The sequence below is a fragment of the Cetorhinus maximus genome, chromosome 5 (genome assembly GCF_964194155.1).
Source record: "Cetorhinus maximus chromosome 5, sCetMax3.hap1.1, whole genome shotgun sequence".
NCBI lineage: Eukaryota > Metazoa > Chordata > Chondrichthyes > Lamniformes > Cetorhinidae > Cetorhinus > Cetorhinus maximus.
Window position 1 is genome coordinate 123,386,390 of NC_135883.1, and position 24,782 is coordinate 123,411,171.

A 24,782-nucleotide genomic window follows, 5' to 3' on the forward strand; every position below is an offset into this window, starting at 1 on the left:
TGGCCAGAGAGCCAGAGCTGTCAATAAAGCAATATTTTCTCTGAGGCCCAGCTGTTTCAACAAGAGTAATGGTTTTCTGGGATAACAGCCAAACCTCTCATGTATGCTTGGCTGAAAGCCAGACAACCATTACTCCTGTTGGAACGCCTCCGTCTTGGAGAAAACATTGGTTGAATCACAACTCAGGCTCTTTGATTTCTGCCGTCAATTTCAGAATGTTTAATTACACAAGGTTAAGTGGTTTTAAGGGCTTGTGGTTTTTGTGATTGATCCTTTAAGGGGGCTGAAAGATTGACACTTTTATTGCCTTCTAGTGAAGTAACTTTTTTAACATAGTGGAAAGTTATGAATGAATTGTTTTAAAAACTTTTTTTTAATACATGTCCTACCGTTACTATAGGGTTCATCGGTTCTACACAGTGTATAGTGGGCCAATGGGCATGGAAGTGACATAGCTTGGCATTGAATTATAAGGGGCCATAGGGGTGGGTGGAAGGGCATAGCTTGGCATAGGGGGCATGAGGTGCCATATGGGCAGGGTCATAAAGTATCAGTGATGGGGCATGGATGTGTGGGGGTGGGAGCTGGAGGGCTTTTGTGTTTTATTTTAATTCGGACAAAGTCACATAACATCGAGGCAGGCCTTTTAAACAGCCAACCTCCGCACTCAGCAGCCCCTGTGGCTGCCTCCAAACCTTTCCCAAGGTCAGCTGGCCCGACTCCAGCTTGCACCCACCCCACCCCGGCAATGAAGACCCCGCTTTTGCGGGCAATTATTTCCAAGATGGGTGGGCTGAGTGGGAATTTTTCTGGCTCCCACTACTCACCTCAAGGATGAAAATTCAGGCCATAGACTGGGATAGTAATAGGAGAAAGGGCAGAGAAAAGGATGAGTTTCTTAAGTATGTTCAGGAGAATTTTCAGGGGTGTGATGGAATACTCTCCAACATGCCTGAATGGGCGCAAATGCAATAACACTCATGAAGTTTGACACCATCCAGATAAAAACAGTGGTCTTGATCGGCACCCCATTCACCACCAATGCACTGTGGCTACAGTGCATTCTAACTGCAAGATGCACTGCAGTAACTCATTAAGGCTTCTTTGACAACTCCTCCCAAGCTCACGGCCTCCATCACCTAGAAGGACAAGGGCAGCAGTTGCAAGAGATCACCAATACCTCAAAGTTCCCCTCCAAGTCAAAGACCATCCCAATTTGGGCATATATTTTCCTTCCTTCATTATCACTAGGTCAAAATCCTGCAGCACCCAGGCCTTGGAAGCACCTTCCAAGGTGCTTCCATTATTTAAGGCATATTGAACTTTTAAATAAGACGTGTTTTCTTAATATTAGGACATACAAGCAAAAGTCGGCTGAGACTGTAAAGTAACCGCTTGCTGGAAAATTCCTATGTGGATTACACTTGACCAACTAGTCCAGAGAATGGAATGTGGCACCTAAATTGGTGTCAAGGCCTACTTCATACTGAGACACTTCAAAGGAAAAGATGCAATGCAAAAATTGAACTGTAATCTCCTGTGGTTGCGGAGATATTGAAGGCTGATCACCATCTCAACAGAAATCATCTCCTGTGAGTTACATCCCAGACTGTGGACATGATGTGAGTTGAAAGAAAGCAGTTTCTGGGCAAAAGACAGATTTGATTTTCCCCCTCCAGGAATACACAAGAAAAGGAGCTGAAAGACAACTGCAAACTTGCTCAGTGTGTGCTAGTTTTGGCATTCTAGGCCTGGTGTGTGAGGGTGTACTGTGAAGGTTGCAGCTGAAGAACATCAACTAGGCGTCCCTGCACTGTAGGTAAAAGAAAGTCCTCACTCTCTGATTGCTGGAAGCAAGTCACAAGTCAGCAAAGCCACAGTTGATATGGAAACAGATCAACTCCTTTCAGCTAACCTGCAGAACCAAGAATCTCCAAACCAACTGCTCAACTGCCAAAGTCAGTTCTATTGGAATCACCCAACTTAACGACTGCACTTTTTTGCCATCTACTATTCATGGACAAGCCAAAGACTGATTCGTATATCTTTTAAAACTGTGTGTACGTGTTTTGCATTTTTATTATTTTTTCTCAATTTTTAGTAACTAATAAACTCACTCCTTCTTTGACTCAAGAAAGCTTGGTTAAATTGGCTCCTTTTAAAACATAAATACATTTGGACTGGGAAAAGGTATCTAAGGGGAAAGGGATCCTTTTTAAATTAACCTTGTTGTGATCAACTGAGGGGGTTAAATAAAGAAGAGGAACCAATTCATCCCTTCTCACCTGGAAGCATAACAATTTGGGGTACCATGTCCGGCATAACAAATCGGGGGAACCTTGTGTGAGGACTGGTCGTAACAATCACATGGTTCAAAAAGATAGGTCCAACATGGAATTCAGAAGAAACTTCTTTACCCAGAGTGGTGAGCATGTGGAACTCCATAGCACAGAGAGTGGTTAAAGTGAATAGTGTAGAGGCAATTAAGGGTAAACTACACAAGCATATGAGGGAGAAGGGAATAGAGGATTACGATGGTATACATAGGTGAGAAAAATGGGGAGAGATTCAAGGGGAGCATAAACACTGGCATGGACTGGTTGGGCTGAATGGCCTGTTTCTGTGCCACATATCCTATTGTAAGATGGTCCACCATCACCTTCTCAAGGTCAGGAAAGGAATGCTAAACCTCCCAGCCTCCCGTGATATCATCCAAGCACCAGATACATTATTTGTCTAAGCCACTAAATTTATCAGCAACATAAATCACCCTATAAGGGACCTCACGTCGGAGCAGGCAGATGACATCCTGGACCAAGAACCATAGACATACCTGTACAACAGTAAGGGTCTTTAGGCAAGCTCAACTGGAAGAAGCCATGAAGGCAGTTTTGATTTTGAGTGATAATGTAAAACAGACGATCCCGATTGAATCGCTTGTTATACATCTCTTCAGATTTTCAATTCTTTTCACTTCAGGACTGAAAGGAGGGTCCTGCACTCATTTCAGAACCCATTTTCTACATTTGTAGAAACTAGTCAAGAGTTTGTGCCTCACAAGTTCTACCTGTATTTTCGAGTTCTGCGGCGGGTTAATGAGATGGCCAACCTTCAAATTGGCAGGCAAGTTTTTTGTAAAAGAAATTACTTTATGGTGGAAACAGAAGGAGAAAGAGTGCTCCTCCTGCCTTCACATTAATACTGCGCTCACAGTCCTCCTGTTCGCCGTTCCCCTTCCACCTTTTCTTTGGGACTGGTGAGTTATATTGGAGCGCCTATAGCATTTATTCCAATGAGGCCAAGGGCCAATTTAAAATGGTGCCTGGACCTCTTCCTCTTGGCTTGCAAGTCCAGCGGCGTCAATCATTGTGTTATAAGCCATTATAGAATTACTGGAGCCTTCATTCAGAAGTTCCTCCAGCTGTTTTGCTTGAATTCCTCCACCCAGGCTGTGGCTAACATCTTGAACATCAACTAGTTTAAACAATTTTATTGAGAGCCTCATAAATTTGTGTTTGCTTGTCAGGGTAACAACATGCTGCTAAAACGTCTGCAATACAATAACAAGAATTAACTTAGAATTATAGCTGCTAAATGTATCATCTCCAACCGTTTAATACTAAATTTGATAGTTGAAGCCAAAATAAAAATGTAGTTAGATTGATTAATTAAGCCTTTTTTCAAAAAGGGAGGTTCGGTTTTATGTTTCATCTATTGCTCTTGTTAAGTTGTATTTGATCATATGCGTAGGTTCTGTAGTCTTCCCTCCACGCAAGCCAGCATAGAAGACCTGTGGTTTGGGCACATTGCTGGAATTGTCTTGTTTTGTTTGTGTTGCCTTGTTCTTTGGTGGGTAGACTTGGGAAGTGTTGTCTCTTCTCATGTGGCTGAGGTTTGTCTGTATGTAGCGTGTGACTTTCTGCCGCAGATTTGCCTGGAGAAATTGGAGAAGTTAAAATGCCATTATTCTGTGGCCTAAATACATTTAGTGCAAATCACAATTTTGTTCACAGTATTTTATGTGGAGACAACATTTGTTTGGCGATTTCAATTCTTCCTGATTTCAATGATCCTTATCTGTTGAGTTCTGCTAAACATTAAAAAAACATAAAATTTGAGCCAATCAGCTGTAAGTAATTTAACTATGTCCAGGTGTATTAATCTTCTGTGGCACTGCTCCTGGTAAGCCAGAAGGTAAGTTATGAACATATGAAATAGGAGCAGAAGTAGGCCATTTGGCCCCTCAGGCCTGCTCTTCTGTTCAATATGATCATGGCTGATCTGTTTATGTTTCAAGTTCCACGTTCCACATTTATAACAGTTGTGTGATTACAAAATATGACAGGAAAAGTGTTGTAGGTAGTGAGACGGACATTTACACTAAGGTGCATACTATAGGCAAGACTTTAATACATTGGATATATTTATGGTTCTCCCATGGTGTTGCATGATATGCTATTTTATAAAGACTGGAGTGTTACAGCATATAATGTATAATATATATTCTGGTAAGGTCACAAAATCACATTGTTAGTAGACAAAATAGAGCTAAATCCATCATGAGTTTAACAGTTGTTTGATCAGGGAACTGGCAATGGAAATGTGCTTGTCAGTTTATTACATTGCACCTGTAATAAAGTGACATGAGTGCAATGTAGCTAGTCACTTGTGCACTGTATGCTTGATGAATCTTTTTATAAATAAATAGGTATGGATATTGCCAGCTGATAGTAGCTTTGGTTGGTGGGTTATAAGCAAAAAAATTTTGGCAAATTAAATTTAAGTAAAAGCATGCCCACCAATTTAATTGCTTTTCTTCTCAACTCCCACTCATTCCATTCATATGATTTGACAATGTTCGGCTCCAGGATATGAGTGTCAGTTTGCGTGCAGCTGTCATATTTTATGATGGGTTTCATGCAGCTGGCTGCCTAGAATTTAGAAAGTAAAGAAAATAAAGGAGTAAAAGACAAGAATCTGACTGCAAAATGATGAAGAACTGTAGAAAACTGACTTATTCTTCAATGCCTGAATTATAAAAAATAGTTTACTTGTCTTAGTCCTCAACAACCCCCGTGCCCCCTACAAAAATATTAATTTTTAAAAAAATATTATATAAAATCAAGTATATTGAAATTTTCCTCCTGGTCTGAAGATCTTCACTATCTTGCTTAAATGGCCATGTGGGATCCTGGTGAATGAGTTTCAATAAACTGTTAATCACAACTAAGTCCAATTCAGTCCACACATGCACACCTTCCGTCATGGGCTACTAGATAGGAATAAGCAGTGGTAACACGAGGCGTTTTCTTTTTTCTTCCCTGGTCTGGGGCAATAAGGTCAACTATAGCTTTTGTCACTGTAAAACTTATGTTTAAATTTACAGTCATTATTTTAGAAGCATAACATTTATATTATTGTAACGATGAGTTTGCTTTGGTGTCGTAGTCCAGTTACTGAAATTTCCTGGACCCGCTGGTCTAAAGGTTACAAATCTTACATTGGAAATTTATGAAATAGGTGTCTGTTTGTGCTCTGGATTTTGTACCTCATTTCCTGGAATAGAAAGAGCTCCACAAAGTCTTAATTGACTGCAAGAAAGAATTTATTCATGTTTACCACCAAAGATTGTTTATAGTATTAGCATAGAACTGACATTTAAAGAAACTTGTACAGACATATGTACACTGCATTGTCAATGATAGTTTCTCTGAATCAGGAGTTAAGACAGGTTGCCCACTGTCCATGCCTGTAGCCAGCTTTGAGAGAATACCATGTCCCGGCCAGAAGACAGGAAGGAAAATATATATCTATGTCAACCTGGCTACTCTGTAAAATTATTATTTTTTTAAATGGACCAAGGCTTTACCCTGAATAGCCATGATTCATACCAGAGGAATTTCTATCCGTCAGAAACTAGCAGGGACCTTGTTACCTTTAAAGAGGCACTAATGCCCCGTGACTGCAGAAAATCAAATTCCAAAGAAATGTACCCACACCCTTTACATTTCTAAGGTAGAGTTGGCCAACGGAGACGGTATGTCTGCAAGGAAAAAAGAAACCCTGACTCCTCTATTAAACACCTCAAGATTCCAGACCTGGGAAAATACATCCTTTGTCCAACACCCAGGAGAAGAAGTGAGAGGTATGTCACATGACCTCACCCAAGCTGCTAGAACCTGTAATATTGCCATGTGGAACTGAAACCAGCCAGTCTACCACTTTACCAACTAATAGCAGCAGAAAAAGCTCTGTCCAGGTAAAGTGCTTGGCCCTCATCTATACTGTGAACTACTGGAATATTGGAACTTCTGTGTCTGTGTCTTCAAGATTAATTAATCTCTACGTGTCTTCTCCCGTCATGGAAGCCCTTGCTTCTGGAAAGATGGATTACCATGCAACAGTTTCAGCCTGCTAACTTCTGGACATTTTGATTCTGGGACTCTGGACTCAAGTGAAACCATAACTCGTATTTTTATCGTGGTCTTGCCCTGTAACCACTTTCTTTCCCTTACCCCTCTTTTACTGTATGAGTGCAAACAGGGGCGAACATTGCGAAACCCCTTTCCCGCGTTTTGTGTATGTGTAAAATAAACCAGCCCTCTTATTTTACCTTATCTCGAGTTTGCTGTGGGGTTATTAATAGAGGATTGGATGTAAACTGAAGGGTTGGGGAAAACATGACACCACTTATAAAGGGGGAAATCAGAAATCAAAAACACCTGTTTATGGACGGGTAGTGAGAGGAGAAATCAAGGCTGCTTAAATTAATCCCCCTCCTGTCTGTAACAACAGGCAGCAACCTCAGTAACTTTATTTTGCCTTGAGATGTACATACAAGTGAAATTAAGTATTTAGTTTGTTTTCATAATTTAAAAAAGTCTTCCCACTGTTCTGTTTCCTACATTACAACTATGACTACACTGCAGAAGTACTTCATTAACTATAAAGAGCTTTGGGACGTAATGAGCCCTTGAAGGCTCTGTATGAATGCAAGTCTTTCTGTAATAATGGAATGTTACAGAGTAAGGACATTTTTAGGTTCCGGGTGAGAAAAATATTCTAATTTATTTCAATTGTTTTAAGACCCTGAATGACATAATTGGTGTTTAAATTTCATGGACTTCCAAATCCAAGGTCACATGACTGGCAAGGGGAGAAAATTGAAGTAACAGAATATTTGTAGCCTTCTCTCTATATTATACTGTCTCTAGTACATCTCATTTCCTATTCTTGCCTTTTCTTTGCCATCTATACTTCTCTCTATTGCTGTCACTTATTCCTTCTTTTCTGCCTGTAGTACAGCTCGATTATTCCACTTAGCTACTTTGTGCATGTGATCACCATCAGTACCTTGTTCCAAAACACTGAATATTCAAAATATTGTTAATAAAGGTGCGGAAAAACGTCTGGCCAGAAAACAAAAGTGTTTTAAGAGAAAATGCCCTCTTATCTGAAGATTTTGAAGTGGGAATGGAGTCAAAATATACATTTAACTCCCTCAAAAATCTGCTTCTTTTACTAGAATCTCAGTATTTTTGGTGTTTTCATCATTATTCTTGGGCTCAATGCTGCAATTTTATGGTATTTTCTGTTTATTGGACTGAATATTGGAGGTTGGAATCGCGATCCCACTGGAACTGCGTGGAGAAGTGCAAACAACATGGTTTGTAGCCACTTTTCTTTGAGAAGTTTCATCTAAAGTCGCTATACCTTTGTATAGGTAGTGATTGTGGAAAACTGCTGATGGAGCTCCAGGAGCTGAATGAGTTCTGCAGAGTGCTTAGCATGCTCTGCTGCCATAGAAATGTAACAATCAGGCTTTTGAGCGAAAGCACTGGCAGCCTCTTTTGAGGAGAATATGTAATACTTTTCTTGATATTTAAGAATTCCAATATTTGGGTTTCCTGAAAAAAATAGAGAACAGATTATTTTATGACACTCTTGTAAAATATTTTATACCCAATTATTCTGCTACTTATATAACATGACAATATCAGTTTATATGTGATACTTTCTTTTTAGTCTACAGCGACCCTTTGTGTGTTTACCTCTGAAATGATTAAAAGTCCATATTATTTCCTTGAGTGAATCAGGGCAAAAGAGAGTAAATAAAGAGAAACTGTTTCCAATGGTTGACGGGTCGATAACCAGAGGGGCACAACTTTAAAGCGATTGACAAAAGAACTAGAAGCAACATGAAGGAAAACTTCATTTTATGCAACAAGTGGTTAGGATTTGGAATATGCTGCCTCATAGTTTGGTGGAAACAACTTCAATAGTAGCTTTAAAATAGGAATTGAATAAATACTTGAAAGAGAAAAAAATAGCAGGTACATGGGGAAAGACTAACTGGATTCTATAGAAATGCTAAATCAATTAACCACAGTTAATTCAAAAAGGAAAGCATTGAAAGTAAAAGGAAATGGGGATCTCATCCCACAGCTGGTCATCTGGTGTGTTACTTTTTGTTTGTAATCTGCCTAAAACAAGGAATAATGGATATGAACTGCCCAAAGTACAGATATTTTTCCTTTTTTAACAAATAAGACAGGGGAAGATTCTAAACTAAATTTTAATGTTATTCCTGACTAAATTTACAAAATTTATGATGAAGGGTCAAGTTGTTGGTCATATATTATGGCGCGGATTTTCGTGAAGGAGATGGGAGGTGTGAGTCGGGAAAGTTTTGTTCTGGGGTGGTGGGGACAGCAGAAAGGAGTTGGATCAGCTGCCACTGGAGGCAGGCCTGAGGCGGCAGCAGAGGCGGGCGGATGTTGAGGCTGGGACCCTTGAAGTCCCGCCTCCATTTACTGAGACTTTGACCCAGTTCTAATCAAGACTGTCAGGATCTCAAGCCTGTACTCCTCACCCACACCTCATGCCCCATCCATGCCCCCATGCCTTCTCCATGCACCCCCCATATCTCCCATGTCCATTCACATGCCCCAGGCTCCTTCCATGCCCCCATGCATTCTCCATACTGCTCACCTATAACACTATGCACAGAACGAGTGAGCCATTGGCAAGTCTTTGCTAGACTTGCCAAGTCTGTGAAATAGTCGGAAACTTACAACAGAAGCAAAGAGGCTTTGATAAAACATTCATAGTAGCAATAACAAAAAGTTTTTATCCACTTAACACCTCTTAATCATGTCTGTTGGTGCCCATCAGTTGTGGCCCTTTAAGAGCTTGCAGATCGAATGGAAGGACAGAACAACCAAGAAAATTCCAATTCTCCCATGAGGACTGTGTGTCTGATAGATAAAAAAAGAAAATGTTGGCTCTGTAAAAGCAGTCAGCCAATTGCTACCAACACCCAGAGTGGCCCAGAATCCATGTGGACAGCACACATTAGGACCAACTGAAAAATATTGAAATGAAAGGGCACTGCGTTTAGTTTACTGGGATACCAATGCCTGCACCAGGAACATTTTTTTGTCCAAAAGTGCTCTCCCATCACATAACTTGCAGCAATAATGACTTAGGTCAAACTACCCTATCTATTGCATTCAACATGTTGCAAGTGCAGAAACCCCGAAACAGGGAGCTGAACCTTTTTCGGATGGTGAGGGGGGATGAATGGAGATGTACTGCTCATTGCCAAACACCCCCCTCCACCACCACCACCACCCAGGAAGAAAATTCAGTCGCAAACTGACCGACTTTTAAAAAGGCCACCCCACAGCCATAATTGCGTGTGGTCTTAACAAGCTGAAGGTCAGACTTCCGCCCCTCAGTTGAAAGAGAAGAGGGCCGGAGGAGAGTCGTGGCTGCTGCTGGGCCTGAAAAGAGGCCCATGAAGAAGTGACACTGGACAATGTGACTCCCTTGTTTCTTGGGCAGGGAGGGAACGGGCACCCTAGAAAACGGGGTAGGTTTTGGAGGCACAAAATGGGGGGGTACGATCTTGGGGCGAGGGGTGTCCCCGATGTGCCCAGGGCACCCCATGCAGAAGGCACCCCCTTCCTTCCTGTCCTTTTGCCAAATTTGGTGAAAAAAACAGCCTTCCCACTCTTGCCCACCTTCCACTGACCAGCAGTGGCAGTGGCTTCCTCTGCAGAGGCAGACTGAGGCCTTTAATTGGGTGGGTAAGGCACTCAATAGGCCTAAGGATGGGAGGCTAATGGGCACCCTATTCAGGTTCCCCCTAACCCACCATATTATGGAGACTGGGCAGATAGCGGTGGGCTACCCACCCAACCTATTTTATGTGACCCCCCCAACACCGAAAATACGCTTGCTGCAGGGGCTATAATATTCCCCCTGAGGGGTTACCAATAGGTCCATGCTTTCATCTTCCTGATCATTTGGCAAAGTGGAAAGTACTTCTCCTTTTTAAGTTAAATAGATGATTTAATTGTTATTGCTTAGAACAAGCTTATGGGAGAGAGCTATATACTCAGCCAAGTCCTTTGGTTCCTAAGGCCTGGCCATAAAGATCAGTGAAGTTAAAATAAGCTAAAATGGTGACATCTGGTAGCATAGCGACACAATGTACTACAGCACCATGGAGTGGTGGGACATAAATTTGCATCCAAGGCCACCCCCCACATTGCTGAGTTCTAATCTCAGGCACCTCATATGGGACAGTACCATATAAAGTTCACGTTTTCCTCAAGAGACTGGCAACCTGGAGAGTTATTTCCCTTTACCCATCATTGGCAGTTGTGCCTTCAATACCAAGCCCTTAAGCTGTGGACTTCCCTCCCTAAACTTCTTCATCTCTCTCATTTCTCCTACAAGATACACTTTGAAGCTACCTTTTAATCAAGCTTTTGGTCACCTGCCCTAATATCTCATTGATGTCAAATCTTGTCTGATAATACTCCTGTGAAGTGCCTCGGGACGTTTTACTGTGTTAAAGATGCTGTATAAATGCAAGTTGTTGGGGTTACTACTACCATAGGAGAGCTATTAATAACCAGTTAATGTGTATGACCTAGCAGTCACTTCATAGAACTTGGCAGGGACGAACCACCTGTTGCCTAGTTTCCTTGTCAGACCACGATAGTGTGCAGATCAAGCAAAGGCTTTTCACGAATTAGGAAAACTATTTAAACTAAAAAGTACATCTTGTATACCTCTCAGAAGAAGACCATATCTTGCACCAAATGCATAGGCACAAAATCCTCGATACTGTATAGTTGGTTGACGATATGTTAGAATGTCTTCTGGAAAGATCCACTCACGATTCTTGAAGTCTGATGGAATAATTCTTTGCCCTGAGCAGAGAAACAGTACAAGGAACAGTTGGTGTTATTCAGCGTAATCCCTCATCACTGCTTGTTACGCAATTGCCTTATTTACATTAAGATAACGGGACTGATTTTCCTATTGAGTTCGCATGACTCTTCTTCAGAGCTCTGAATGCGCCTGAAACATACAACATAAGCAAAGAGGCTTTGACAAGCCTATTGTGAAAAAATCTGCTCAGAAAAACTTCATAAAAATGTCAATCAACCACAGCCAGTCATAGTAGCAATAACAAAAGGTTTTTATCCACTTAACATCTCTTAATCATGTGTAGATCTTGCGACCATGTCCATTGGTGCCCATCGGTGCTGGCCCTTTAAGAGCTTGCAGATTGAGTGGAATGGCAGAACTACCAAGAAAATTCCCATTCTCCCATTAACCCGAAACATTAACTCTGTTTCTCTCTCCACAGATGCTGCCAGACTTGCTGAGTTTTTACAGCATTTTCTGATTTTAGTCCAGATTTCCAGCACCTGCTTTTATTTTACTGATTTTTCTATTCTTCCTCCTGGATACAGAGGGCTACCTGAGCAAAAAGCATAAAGGAAAATCAGATAGAAAGGATTGTATGCCTTTAAAGGAACCTGCTCAATTTTCCATTCACTAATAGACAGAAAATCAGGAAGATTGCCTTATGGGCATATGATTCTCTCCGTATAATTTTCTTTTATGCAAAGTGCCTAGGCAATCTAATGCTCTCAGATGCAGGAACAATAAAATATAACCTCAATATTTTGGTTATCTACCAATTGACTTCCCCCCATGTTGCTTTTGGGTCATCTGGGATATGGACTGAGGAGTGGAGCAGTTGGGCAGGGAATACAACAGTTGAGCATAGTTCTTCTGCTTTAGTTGCGTTGGCATCACAGACTAATATCTATATTCTGCCAACATTTGTATGGGTAACGCCAGCTAAACCAGGGGTTTACTAGGGGTGGAATTTTCCACGCCCATTGACGTCGGGCATCATGGCGGGCATGAGCGGACAATATGGTGGGAAGGCCAAAAATTGGTTTCATGCGGTCATGTAACCAGTTTGCAATCCTCTACTCTACCCGTCAATGGTGGGCCGCACTTCCCATCGCCGGACGTCAGGAACTTCTTTGTAATTTATCTGCATATCATTATAAGTCCTGTCTGCTGGAATCATCACCTCATGCTGGATCACCCTGGCACATCGGCATGAGGATGTGCACCTGGCGGCTACACTTCACTCGGGGCTTTGAGGTTTGTTTGCCTACCTTGCTTCAGGCAGCACTCGCAGTCATCAGCGCCAAGCTTCACAGGCAGCACCAGATCACTTTTACGGGGGCTCACGGGCAGGTCTCTACCTACCAGACCAGCCTTAAGACGGGGGTGGCTTTTCAACATCTGCAGCGCTGGGCTTTTTTGGGGAAGGGGGAGAAGAGGCCTCAGGCAAGGGAAGATGCTGCAGGCTGAGGGCTGTACTGGGGAAGGGGGGTAACCCAGGGTGTGTGTGGGGGCACATGTTGATCTGTGCAAGTGGCCTCAAGACGATGAGGGCTGAGGAGACAGTCTGCAGAGGAGATGAGGCCAGATGGAGATACGAGGGTGTGTGTGAGAGAGTGAGTGGTGATGTCCCTTGAGCTGGCAGTGAGTGAGATGTCAGTGAATGTGTGATGGCCTTGTGAGTGTGAGAGTTTAGAGTGATGAGATGGTTGCCTTACCCTGGCTGCACAGGTAAGATCATTCATCTTCTTTCTGCACTGGATGACCATTGGAAGGCCAACCTCTTCTGTGCAGTATTGGCACTGACCACCACTGCCATCGCCTCCCAAGCCGGAGTGGTGAGATTGCTGGACCTCTGCGGCCAGAGTGGAAGTGGAGGACATCACAGCGGGCCTCCGAAAGGCATTCCAGTGACGGGTCACTGAACTCTTCCTGACTTTCAGGGCCATGTCTTCACTGGAGCAGTCCTAGGCTGAAAGCATTGAGAACTGTGTGCGCGACTGCAATTTAGATATGGCGCCCAGAGTGAGGAAACAGTGAGGTAACGGTGTGGCAGGCAATTCAGAGGCCGCTTACCAGCGAGACGGTGTGTTTCCTGTGGCTGCATAATTACTGAGGCGGGAAGCAGACAAGATGGCTTGAAAAGCCACCAATTGCTGCCGATGGGTAAAACGTCCTTTTTCCTGCCTACTATTGTACTTAGATCAAATCTGGGATGATTCCGCTGAGAGGATTACAAGCTTCAAATTGAAGTGTGAGTGACATTGAGTTAGTTTCTCAGCTTCTGAGAACACTGAGTGACAAAATCTGGAGCATGAGAAGGCAGAAATCTCCTCAGGCCTGAGAGAGGAAGCACAAGCATTTATGTGGTGTAAACATACATAGGTCATTGAAGGTGGCGGGGCATGTTGAGAGAGAAGTTAATAAATCACATGGTATCCTAGGTTTTATTAATAGGGGCATTGAGTACAAGAGTAAGGAGGTCATGTTAAACTCATGCAGGACAATAGTTAGGCCTCATCTGGAGTACTGTGTCCAATTCTGGGCTTTATACATGAGGAAGGATGTGAAGACATTGGAGAGAGTGCAGAGGAGATTCAGAAGAATGATTCCAGGGATGAAGAACTGTAGCTATGAGGATAGATTGGAGAGGTTGGGATTGTTTTTCTTGGAAAAAAGGCTGAGATGAGACTTGATAGGGGTATTCAAGATCCTGAGGGGTATGGACAGGGTAAATAATGAGAAAATGTTCCTACTCAAGAGAACTAGAGGGCACAGATTCAAAATAATGGGCAAAAGGTGTAGAAGTGATGTGAGGAAAAATGTTTTCATCCAGAGGGTGGTTGGAGTCTGGAACGAACACCTGAAAGGGTGGTGGAGGCAGGTTCGATCGAGGTATTCAAAAGGGAATTGGATTGCTATTTGAAAACAAAGAATGTGCAAGGTTACGGAGATAAGGCAGGGGAGTGGGATTAGGTAGAATGCTCCTTCAGAGAACCAGTGCAGACTCGATGGGCCGAATGGCCTCCTTCTGCACTGTAAAGATTCTGTGATTCTGTGACTGGAGGCACATCTATTCCCAAGCTTGGGGGTGAGATGGAGAAGTGAAGGAAGGTAAGCTTTTAGTGGCTTTTTATTTCCAAACCAATTCTCCACACTAACCAATGAGAAATGATTCTAATGATACCTGGAGTTTTCTGATATGTCAGTAGCTTTTTTTCATATGTGAAGCCAGAGAGTGAGATTTGGCAGCCTAATTGATTGTGGTGGGATTTTCACAACAAACCCTGAACTTATCCTCACCAATATTGACACACAAACATTATCTAGAAAATGCCAATGGTCAACAATCAGAAATGGGAAGGATCGAGCTCAATAGCAGCAACCATCTTGCAGTGCCCTGGCTTAGATCAACTAACTCAGCACAGACTGGAACTTAAAGCTTGAGAGGAAAGAATAATTTCTATACCAATGCTGATGATGCCTTGCATCATCAAGTAAATTTTAAATGATGGTTTGGTCAATTATGGAAGATGACCACAAGTTCTGTATTTAATGCCACCTCAACATAATCCTATACATTAACTTCTCAGGAACAATTTTGCAAAATTACAAACCCAGTGGGCAGCTTTGCTGAAAATTGTGTCCATGTTCCCCAAGATTTATCCATCCATGACATCCTGATAAATGCAGTTGCTAACGAGCTCCCTACTGGTAGTGAGCACTTGTACAACATTTACATTAATAATAACTTTATAGGCTGCTTAAAAACATAGCCTCAAGCGTCACTTTGACCAAACCTCTGATCATCTTCACTATGCTCACTGTCCAAGCCCCAACCCCTATCCTCACCCTTTCAGACTGGTTTATGATATCTTCCTGGCAGGTATAAGTTGGAAAATTGCATGAAAGCAAGGAGTGGAAATACAGTTAAGGGTTCTGTCGTTTCAGCATTTGAGATAGCACTTTGCTGTCACTGGAAAAGGGAACACGATTGCTTTTTGTGGCATCCACTAAGTCATTGGTGAAGGTGGAGTATACAATGTGACCAAGGGCAAATTTTGCTTTTGTCCCAAAGCAAAACGAATAACATCAATATATTTAACCTTAGATGTGCTCCCTTCAGGATACTACAGTCACAGATTACAATAAGAGGGTCATTTAACCGAACCTGCCCAGTGGGAAACCAAAAGAATTGGGTCAGCTGCCACTCTAGCCAATTGTACTTCTCATCCAAGTCAACAGAGAGCGGAAGGGGACTGAGTGTAAAACAGGCCGCCAATCTGATCCTGTCAGTTGTCCACCAGAAAATAACCTTGAGAGTGTCAATTTTATTCTGTGGGCATGTGGCTAATTTATTATTTTCTTGATGTCGAATGCTGACAAGTGCAGGCTGTTGTAATTGAGATGTTGCAATAGGTTCTCATTAGCAATTACCTGGCAAATCAGCCAGGAAAGGAAAGTTCACTGTCCCACAACCATGAATGAGGAATCCAGCTGTGGGCTTACTGACCCCTGTGCCCAAATTTCAACTATGCCTTCCCCTGAAAAGCAAAGTACTGTGCTGGGAGGCTCAAATTTAAAACTCACTGGAGTGACGACATTTCTGTCCCTGTCCGGCATACCTGATACCTCACTTAACCTCTGCTCGTCTGTTTTCACAACCACTCCCTCCAGTAAGGGCCCAATGATACCATCTGGAAATAGTTGTGAGTGAGTTCCCAAATATGGATCTAGGTTGGTTACTAAGTTGCTGAAGACGCTGAGCAGCACCATCTCATCCTGGAAAGAGGTCCACAGGTTGGAGAGAGCAATAAAATGAGGCTGTATAATAGGTAAACAGAAATCTACATTAGGTTCAATATAAAGTTGAAGAATTCGTTATATAATATATAAGGCGTTTTGAGAAAGTTATGGCAAGCATGAAATTGTCTTTGTATGTAAAAACGGTTAAACACCCCCACCATCACTTTCCCAACTGTTGAATGGGTAAATTCACTCCTCATACAAATTTGGAAGCTTCTAGCGCCTAGCTGTTAATATTATGAACAAAAGCATCACCTGCTATCTAATAAACCCCTTTTCTGCTATTTTAGTAGTGGTATTACCCTGTTTGTTTTAAGAAGATTTTTAAAGTAGAATGCCACTGGGTTACATAGAGTCAAAAAAAAAATCAACTGGGGCTCTTGGCCCTAATACCAAAGTGGGTGAGCTTTGCAGGAGAGTGTGCTTATGTGAAACATTTCTAACGAAAGTCTTTTTGGTGCAAACTACCCAGATTCCCTCTTCTCTCCACTTTTCTTCCTAATTCGGCAGAATTGTGAATACTTGACTTTTAAAATTATGAGCGAGGTAATTGTCCTGCTTTTGCCCAGGTTTACCAATTTGCACCTACTGGGCATTCATGTTCTCCTGTACCTGTCACCAAACCACATGACCAAGAGTGAGAAATGAGAGCGGTTAATCAAACAATTTTTAAAAATTTTCACAGTGATTCTTATTCCTTTGATTAAAATAGAAACACAGAATAGTGCAAAACAAAGGTGCATTTGTACCAGAGTTCTACAAGTCTTAAAGTGGCAGGAACAAACCTTATAAAGCCAAACTTACATAGACTTGAGCGGTGGGCACTGCTGACTTTGACTTGACTACAGCATTCAGATCCAACATCCGTTTATTTAATTGATGTTGTAACATTTCTATCTGTTTAGCACATGTGACAATTTCAGCCTGCGGAGGAAACAAACACTGCAGACAATGAATAAAGTCTGTCACTAGCCCCTAACCAATTGTACTTCTAAATGTACACTGAACCAGCAGCAGGCTAGAATATACTTGGGTGGCGGCGGGGGGGGAGATATGCTGGGTGCGGGGGGTAAAATGTTTGTATTTGGCAGAATATCAGGCAGAGGGGCAGAGCCCGACAAGCACCGGAAAGGCTCAGTATGGTGCTCAGGCCATGTTCATAACCCAGCATTAGTTACGTTGATTCAGAAAGCTGATGATAGTGCAAAATGTGGGCCCTGTAGACAGCTTGCTAATCTAGAGGGTGGAAAATCCAGTAGGGCAGTTGGTATTGAAGGGCAGGTAACAGGGCTCTAAAAGGGGAGAGCTGGAAGTGTGTTTCAAGTGAAAGGAAGCATTGGTTTTGAGCAACAAGCAAAATTTTTGCCATATTCGCGGAAGATCAGACATACATAAAATAGTTGACCAATCCTAAACAGCTTTCCATGAGTGTAGCAGAGGATCTCTTTAAAAGATGCTCAAAATGGTAGCCCAATGTGGCTGCTTTGTGAGGGATGGAACCAGATTAGAAGCCTGAAAGAGGGGAAAGCGCAGTGTAATTTGGTAATGAGGGCCACAACATAACTACAATGGTTTGGACACAGAAAATGGTGGAAAATGTAATCAGGTGGGGTGCTTCAGTAAGGGGCAAGGTGTCACTCACTACCTGTGAGCCAGGTTTTGGTCAAAGCCATAATGGCAATGGAATTATACAGAAGAAGACTGAGGATGACAAGAGCCTTGGGCACAAGTGATGGACATTTTGGAAGAAAATGCAGAAAATTTAATCACCTGCTAGCCCGGAGTGGGTGGGGACTTTCGTTCAAAAGAACAGAAGTAAAAGATTTGAGGTTTAAGAATAGTTGTAGGAGAAAGAAAAGAATAAACCTTTCCCCATCCCTGTAATTCTACAGGAAAGAAATGGCCCTTAACAAGAGAATAAGCAAAATCTGCCATTTCTGTTTCTCAGAGGAAAATGGGAAAAATGAAGAAAAGATAGTGGAAGGCACAACAGAGCAAGGGCATATAGGGCTTGAACTTCCTCAGTGTGGCCATCAGTGTTGGATTGCCACTTCGTACCCAATTTCTTACCTTAACATTTTTTGATCCTATCTGGCCCGACCTTCCAAATCAGGCTAGTCGAGATCCAGTGTGTCCCTGGGGTCTATCTAGCTGAAGTGCAATTCAGTCGAAGAGGAGTCTGCAACCCCTTTTTTATGGCGCTAGCTGCCGTAAACCAGGTAAGTTAACGATCCATTGAAGTTTAAAGGTAAGTGTCTCTGGTAAGTAGATAGGATTTGGGAGGGTGGTGATGGTTCTAGGGGGACATCAGAGTTTGGGAAGGGAAATCGGAATTGGCGGGAGGGTTGGAGGTTGGGTGGTGGGGGGGGGCGCCAGAAGTCAGGGAGTTGGAAGTGGGGGCTGGAGGGGTCAAAGGTGAGGGGGTCAGAGATCGGGGTGTGGTCAGGGGGTTGGAGGTTTGGGGGAGGGGGGAGTTGGAGGTTGGGGGGGGGGGGTGGTTGGAGATCGGGGGGAATCGGAGGGCGGTGGTCAGAGGTTGGTGGTGGTTGGAGATCGGCGGGGATGGGACGGTCAAAGGCGGTGGGGGGAAGGTTGAGCATTGGAAGTCTGGTCAGGCCTCGGTGGTGGGGGTGGGGGGGATGGGTGCGGGTGGGGGTGAGAATCAGGCCTGATGGATGGGGAGGGGTGGGGGATTCCTTTTGGGGTGGAGGATTCCCATGGGTTGGCAAGTTCCTGTCAGGGGTTGTAATCCCTTGGGGGTGTGGGGAGTCCTGTGGGGGGGAGGGGCATTGATTGTGGGGTAAGGGGAGACTCCTGGGGGGGGGGGGGGGGGGGTGGATGTCAGGAGTTGGGGGTGTGCCGTGAGGGGCAGTAGCCAGGGGTGAGGGGGGAGTTCCCTGGCTCTATACAATAGTTACCCAGAAGTTAGAAGTGCTTTTAATCTTTCTAACATTTTCTGGGTAACTATCGGTGTAACCCAGTTGGGACCATCCAAAGTTTGCCACTTAAATCACATTTGCTGATGGTTCCGAGTCCAGGGCAATTGCCCAGGGAAGCTTGCACTTCCGGCAATTGCCGTGCAAACATTACCTGGAACCTGGGAACTTGTGAAGGGGATTTCCCAGCGCATCTTTGGGGTAACTCCCCCTCCCCCCTCCCTCCCCCCTCCTCCCTCTTCCCTCCTCCTCCCTCCACCCTCTTCCCCCCCTCCCCTCTCTTCCTCCCTCCTCCCTCTCCCCTTCCCCCTCTCCGCCTCCCTCTCCCCTTCCCCCTGTCCCCCCCTCTCTCCTCCCCCTCCCCTCTCCCCCCTCCTCTCCCCCCTCCCTCTCCCCCTTTCCCCCTCCCTCTCCCCCCCACCTCCCTCTCCTCCCACCCTTTCCCCCCACCCCCCTCCCTCCCTCTACCCTCTCCCTCTCCCCTCCTCCTGAATACAACTCTGGGGAGCTTGGGAGTTATGACCCATAATGTTTCACAATTTATTTTGTTTTTGACTTGAATTTTAGATTATGGATTTCATTTCCTTTAGTCCATCTCAACAGCATCAGTGCAGGAATTCCACGTTACTCTGCCCTGATACCAGGCTGTCTTCATGGGTCAAATGTAATTATGCATCCACAATGGTTCTCAGTTGGGAAGGAGAATCTGCCTCAAAAGTTTGAACAGGTTGGGTATATACCCATTGGAGTTTAGAAGAATGAGAGGTGATCTTATTGAAACGTATTAGATCCAGGCGGGATTTGATAGGGTGGATACCCGGAGGATGTTTCCTCTTGTGGGGGAGATTAAAACTAGAGGATATAGTTTAAAAGTAAGAGGTCTCCCTTTTAAGACAGAGATGAGGAGAATTTTTTCTTCCTAAGGGTCACTGGTGAATTCTCTTCCTCAGAAAGTAGGAGAGGCTGGGTCTTTGAATTTATTCAAGGCTGAGTTAGATAGATTTTTGTTAGGCAAGGGAGTCAAGGGTTATGGGGGGCAGACAGGAAAGTAGAGCTGAGACCACAATCAGATCAACCATGGTCTTATTTAATGGTGGAGCAGGCTTGAAGGGCCCACTCCCGTTCCTATGTACCCCAGGCCTTTACCAGCCCACACCTCTCTCAGGAGGATCCTGGAAACTTCCCATCACCCCCCAACCCCCAACGAGGCCTTTTCCAGGTTCAAGAAAAGACTTTGCAGCATGATCTTCAGCTCTAATTGGAACTGAAGGAATGGGGCCTTTCTGGCAAGAATACTGTTGAAGCCTTTTAAGCATGGAATGAACACAATTCCTGTGGTAGCCCAGGAGCACACCTCACATGAACTCAGTCCCTTGAGATGGGGAGGTGGGAGAAGAAATTGTCCTCTCCATTCCCACTGTTAAATGGCAACCAAGAAATGGGGTGGAACAGCAGGCAGATAACAGACTACCAGGCTGTGGCTCAGACTAGAATTTCCAGCCCAGGAGTTTTTCCAAAAGACACAGCAAAGAAAGGGAGACAGAGAGAAAGACAAAGAAAGGGAGAGAGAGAGAGAGAAAAAAAAAAACTTTGTCCTGCTTTTCATTTAAAACTGAGAAAAGAAAGTATATTTCTTCAATTACAATAATGTATAATAATACTAAAGATATGTTCCTACCACAATAATGCGTAGGAAGACCTCATGCTGCCTCACATTGTATAAAGCTTCCTTCAGTTTATCATGCAACCCATCTTCCTCATAGCATTCCTGACTTTTCTCCAACCTCTCAATAATAGCTGTGTAGTGGTAGATTAGCTGCTGAGTGGCTTGTAGCTCGGACTCAACATTTTGTTTGGTTGCTGGCACAGCTTCATTTAGAATGGCAGGCACTGTGTTTGCAAATATATTCCAATTACATAGAAGCAATGTCAGATAACCGTAGGAAACGTTTAAAATACATTAACCACTTGGAAGTAAGTTGCAGGCTATCCAAAATAAACAAGGATGAAGTTAAAACAAATGCAACAGTCTTCAAGACTTGCCACTCAACACGTTGAACCATTGCACTTGTCAGCAACCAACAGGTTAGATCAAAGCTCTTCAGTCTGGCCACATCCAGTCGTGAGTGGCGCTGGACAATTAAACAACTAACTGGAGGAGGAGGCTCCACAAACATCCCATCCTCAATGATGGGGGAGCCCAGCATGTCTGACTTGTGCCTTGTAAGATGGTGGACAGGCTTTGGGGAGTCAGGAGATGAGTTACTTGCCGCAAGATTCCCAGGATCTGACCCACTCTTGTAGCCACAGTATTTATGTGACCGGTCCAGTTCAGTTTCTGGTCAATGGCAAATCACCCCAGGATGTTGATGGTGGATGATTCAGTGATGATAATGCCAAAAAAATGTCAAGGGGAGGTGGCTTGATTCTGTCTTGTTGGAGATGGTTATTGCCTGGCACTTGTGTGGCGCGAATGTTATTTGCCAATTATCAGCCCAAGCCTGATTATTGTCAAGTCTCGCTGCATATGGACACAGACAGTTGCAGTTTCTGAATATTGCTGAAAAAAGAGACATGTTGCCGAAGATTTTCATCTTGGACTCATCAGGACAAATGCAAGAATGCCAATTTTTGAATGGTCACAACAATTTATACTACAAGAGAAAAGGGCACTGATTGGTTGGCAGGTCAACTCTGATTGACTGAGGCATTGGCATGGGGAAAGCAAATGGGGAAAAATAGGCTCCCCAAGCTCCCAGACCAAGCAGCACCCTTTTCTCTTGTATAAATTGTTGTGATCAGTTGAAATTTGGTTTTCTTTCGTTTGTCCTGATGAGTTCAAGACAAAAAGCTTTTTAGCAACGTTAAGTTCTGTACTACCAAGCAACTGTTAGTATTTGAAGAGTTGCGAATGGTGTTGAACACTGTGTAAACATCAGCGATCATCCCCACTTCTGACCTTATGATGGAGGGAAGGTCATGATGAAGCAGCTGAAGATTGTTGGGCCTAGGACACTATCCTGAGTAACTCCTGCAGTGGTGTCCTGGGATTAAGATAATTGGCCTGCAATATCTGCAGCCATCTTCCTTTGTGCTAAGTTACAGTAACACACAAATGAATTTCACACAGAAATTGTATGAAGCTTTTATCCATTAATATTCAAAATGTGTAATTTAAAGGATTTTTTTCACTTAAGTTGAATGTAGAAACCTAAATAAGGCGCGCAAGGTGTTTTGAAATCTTTTCTGCAATACTTACAGTCATCCACGCCCTCACCACCCTTCTTACAGTTCTTGTTGAATAGTCGAATGCCAGTGACAATCATGCTTAATTCATTCAACTGTCGTTCCTTGTCCTTTTTCGTGAGGGCAAGAAAGGTACCCAGTTCTGACTGTGGAAAGATGCTTTGCAGAGCAGCTAAAGGAAAGAGAACAAACAGGGAAAGGCAAAAGGAAGATGCACCATGTCGTAGTTAAAAATGTATATGTGATATCTTGCAAATAAGCAGTACCTCTTCCCAGGTAATCTGCAATCTCATAAATTTAAATATTTATAATTTCACAGCGGAATTTTTTTCTCAGGCAAAGCGAAGATTTTATAATTATATAGTCCAGATATAATATACAGTCAATTATTGAAAAATTCTATTTTGATAACTCTGGAAGAACAATGCCCAGTAATAGTCCATTTCGTGGACCATCATTACACAATGGCTACATACAGCAGGGGCAGAATTTTACAGCTACCTGCTGGTGGGTTTACAGGTGGGGGCAGGCCCGTGAAATTCCCTGGTTTGCCTTCCTGTGGTCCACCTGTCTGCCCCTGACCTGTTCACAATTTAATGAGGGGGTGGGGTGGTGAGGCCTAGGGCAGCATGCCTGCCTTTTTCTCCAATTGATGCCCTTAGGTGGCCAGTTATTGTCTAATGATGACCATGCAACCATTGTCGAATGTTGTAAAAACCCATCTGATTCACTAATGTCCTTTAGGGAAGGAAGGAAATCTGCTATTGTCATCTCACCTGGTGTGTCCTCACCTGGTCTGGCCTACATGTGACTCCAGACCCACATACAAATAGTGAAAAAAAAAACCTTTATTCTACTGTTTACTCTAGATTAGTCTGGAACTATGAATAGTGACAGTGGGTTCTGTTATTTTTCCATCAATGTGCCAGGAATGAACTCACCTTCCTTGTCAATCAAGTCCTAGAGTGGGATTTGAACCCAGACCTTCTGGCACAGAGACAGGGACACTACCACTGGGCCACAAGACTTCCTGTTCAGGGAATTGTAGTTAAGAAAAGTTTGGAATTGAGTAGGCTTCATAAATGTCTGATTTGACTTGTTTGTGAGTCGAGTCCCAGACTTCTCCAGCAGCTCAGCATTTCAACTGAATTGAAATATCAGTTAGATGTCTCAAAATTACTTTGACTTATTTACATTTACATTTGTAGCTTTTAAATTAAGCTCATTCAACTTACAGTTGAAGATAGAAAGTACCCAAATTCATCTGTCCCTGCTAACCACGTGATTAATTACATTATATTCATAGCACAGGTCAATTTGATGGCCAGGCGGAGCTCTACAATTTTACATTCATACAGACACTAAAACATTTTTAAAAAAATTAATAGAACGTAAAGAACAAATTTTAGTAACCAATCTTATATGGAAAATAAGCCCTGAAGAAATATTAGCACATCCTTACAAACAACATTCGAACCCAAAGTTGGGATCACAGAATAGATTTACTACTTTGTCGTTTTTCAATCTGTGGATCAGTTTTGGGACACTGCCCTCATTTAACTTCACTCCTCCCTGCCTCAGTGTAGTCAGCATATCTGGGTTAATGGTGATCCCTCCTGCTTGCACATGGTGACCCTGTGTACACCCTAAGGTTCCATTCTTGGGATTCTTTTTCTTATCTACATGTTGCCTCTTGATCACATTGTCCATAGGCATGGGGTCAAACTTCGCATGTGTTGAGATATCCAGCTTTATTTTTCCAACCCCCCACTTGACTTTAAGATCAGCACGGAGGACAAGCCATTGGACATGCGAACTGGCATCAAGTCATGAATAAGCAAGAACTTGCTCCAATTTAGAGTCAGGATCAAGACATTCTGTTCAGCTCCTACCAAAGTCTCCACATTTTAGCTCATCCCGATCTTTAGTTGTTTGCTTGGGCTGAACCTAGCAGTGCACAATCTTAGTGTCCTATATGGCCCCGAGTTGAGCTTTTTTCTTTTATTATTCATTGACGGGATGTGGGCTTCACTGGCTGGGCCAGCATTTGTTTCCCATCCCTAGTTGCCCTTGAGAAGATGGCCATGAGCTGCCTCCTTGAACCGCTGCAGTCCATGTGGTGTAGGTACACCCACATTGCTGTTAGGAAGGGAGTTCCAGGATTTTGACCCAGCGACAGTGAAGGAATGGCAATATATTTCCAAGTCAGGATGGTTTAGACGGTCAGGAGAACCTCCAAGTGGTGGTGCTCCCAGCTATCTGCTGCCCTTGTCCATCTAGATGGTAGTGGTTGTGGGTCTGGAAGGTGCTGTCGAAGGATCCTTGGTGAATTCCTGCAGTGCATCTTGTAGATGGTACACACTGCTGCTACTGTGTGTCAGTGGTGGAGGGTGTGAATGTAGGTGGATGTGGTGCCAATCAAGTGGGCTGCTTTGTCCTGGACAGTGTCAAGCTTCTTGAGTGTTGTGGGAGCTGCACTCATTCAGGAGTTGAGTTACTCGTCGCAGGATTCCTAGCCATGGTGGGATTTGGACTCGGGTCCTCAGAGCATTACCCTTGGTCTCTGGA

The 24,782-nt window shown here is 43.4% G+C and overlaps 1 protein-coding gene across 1 annotated transcript in view; it reads right to left on the minus strand.

The window, feature by feature from the left end:
- Positions 1–3,474: 3,474 nt before the first annotated feature.
- cfap206 (cilia and flagella associated protein 206) overlaps positions 3,475–24,782 on the minus strand; it is a 48,983-nt gene continuing 27,675 nt past the window's right edge. Inside the window, exons 6-13 of the mRNA XM_078541331.1 lie at positions 22,228–22,386; positions 20,647–20,858; positions 16,837–16,956; positions 15,852–16,050; positions 11,085–11,225; positions 7,714–7,907; positions 4,800–4,931; positions 3,475–3,934 (exon numbers count right to left, since the gene is read on the minus strand). Of these exons, the coding sequence (XP_078397457.1) occupies positions 3,701–3,934; positions 4,800–4,931; positions 7,714–7,907; positions 11,085–11,225; positions 15,852–16,050; positions 16,837–16,956; positions 20,647–20,858; positions 22,228–22,386 (1,391 nt within the window). The 3' untranslated portion in view covers positions 3,475–3,700. The remainder of the gene's footprint in view (positions 3,935–4,799; positions 4,932–7,713; positions 7,908–11,084; positions 11,226–15,851; positions 16,051–16,836; positions 16,957–20,646; positions 20,859–22,227; positions 22,387–24,782) is intronic.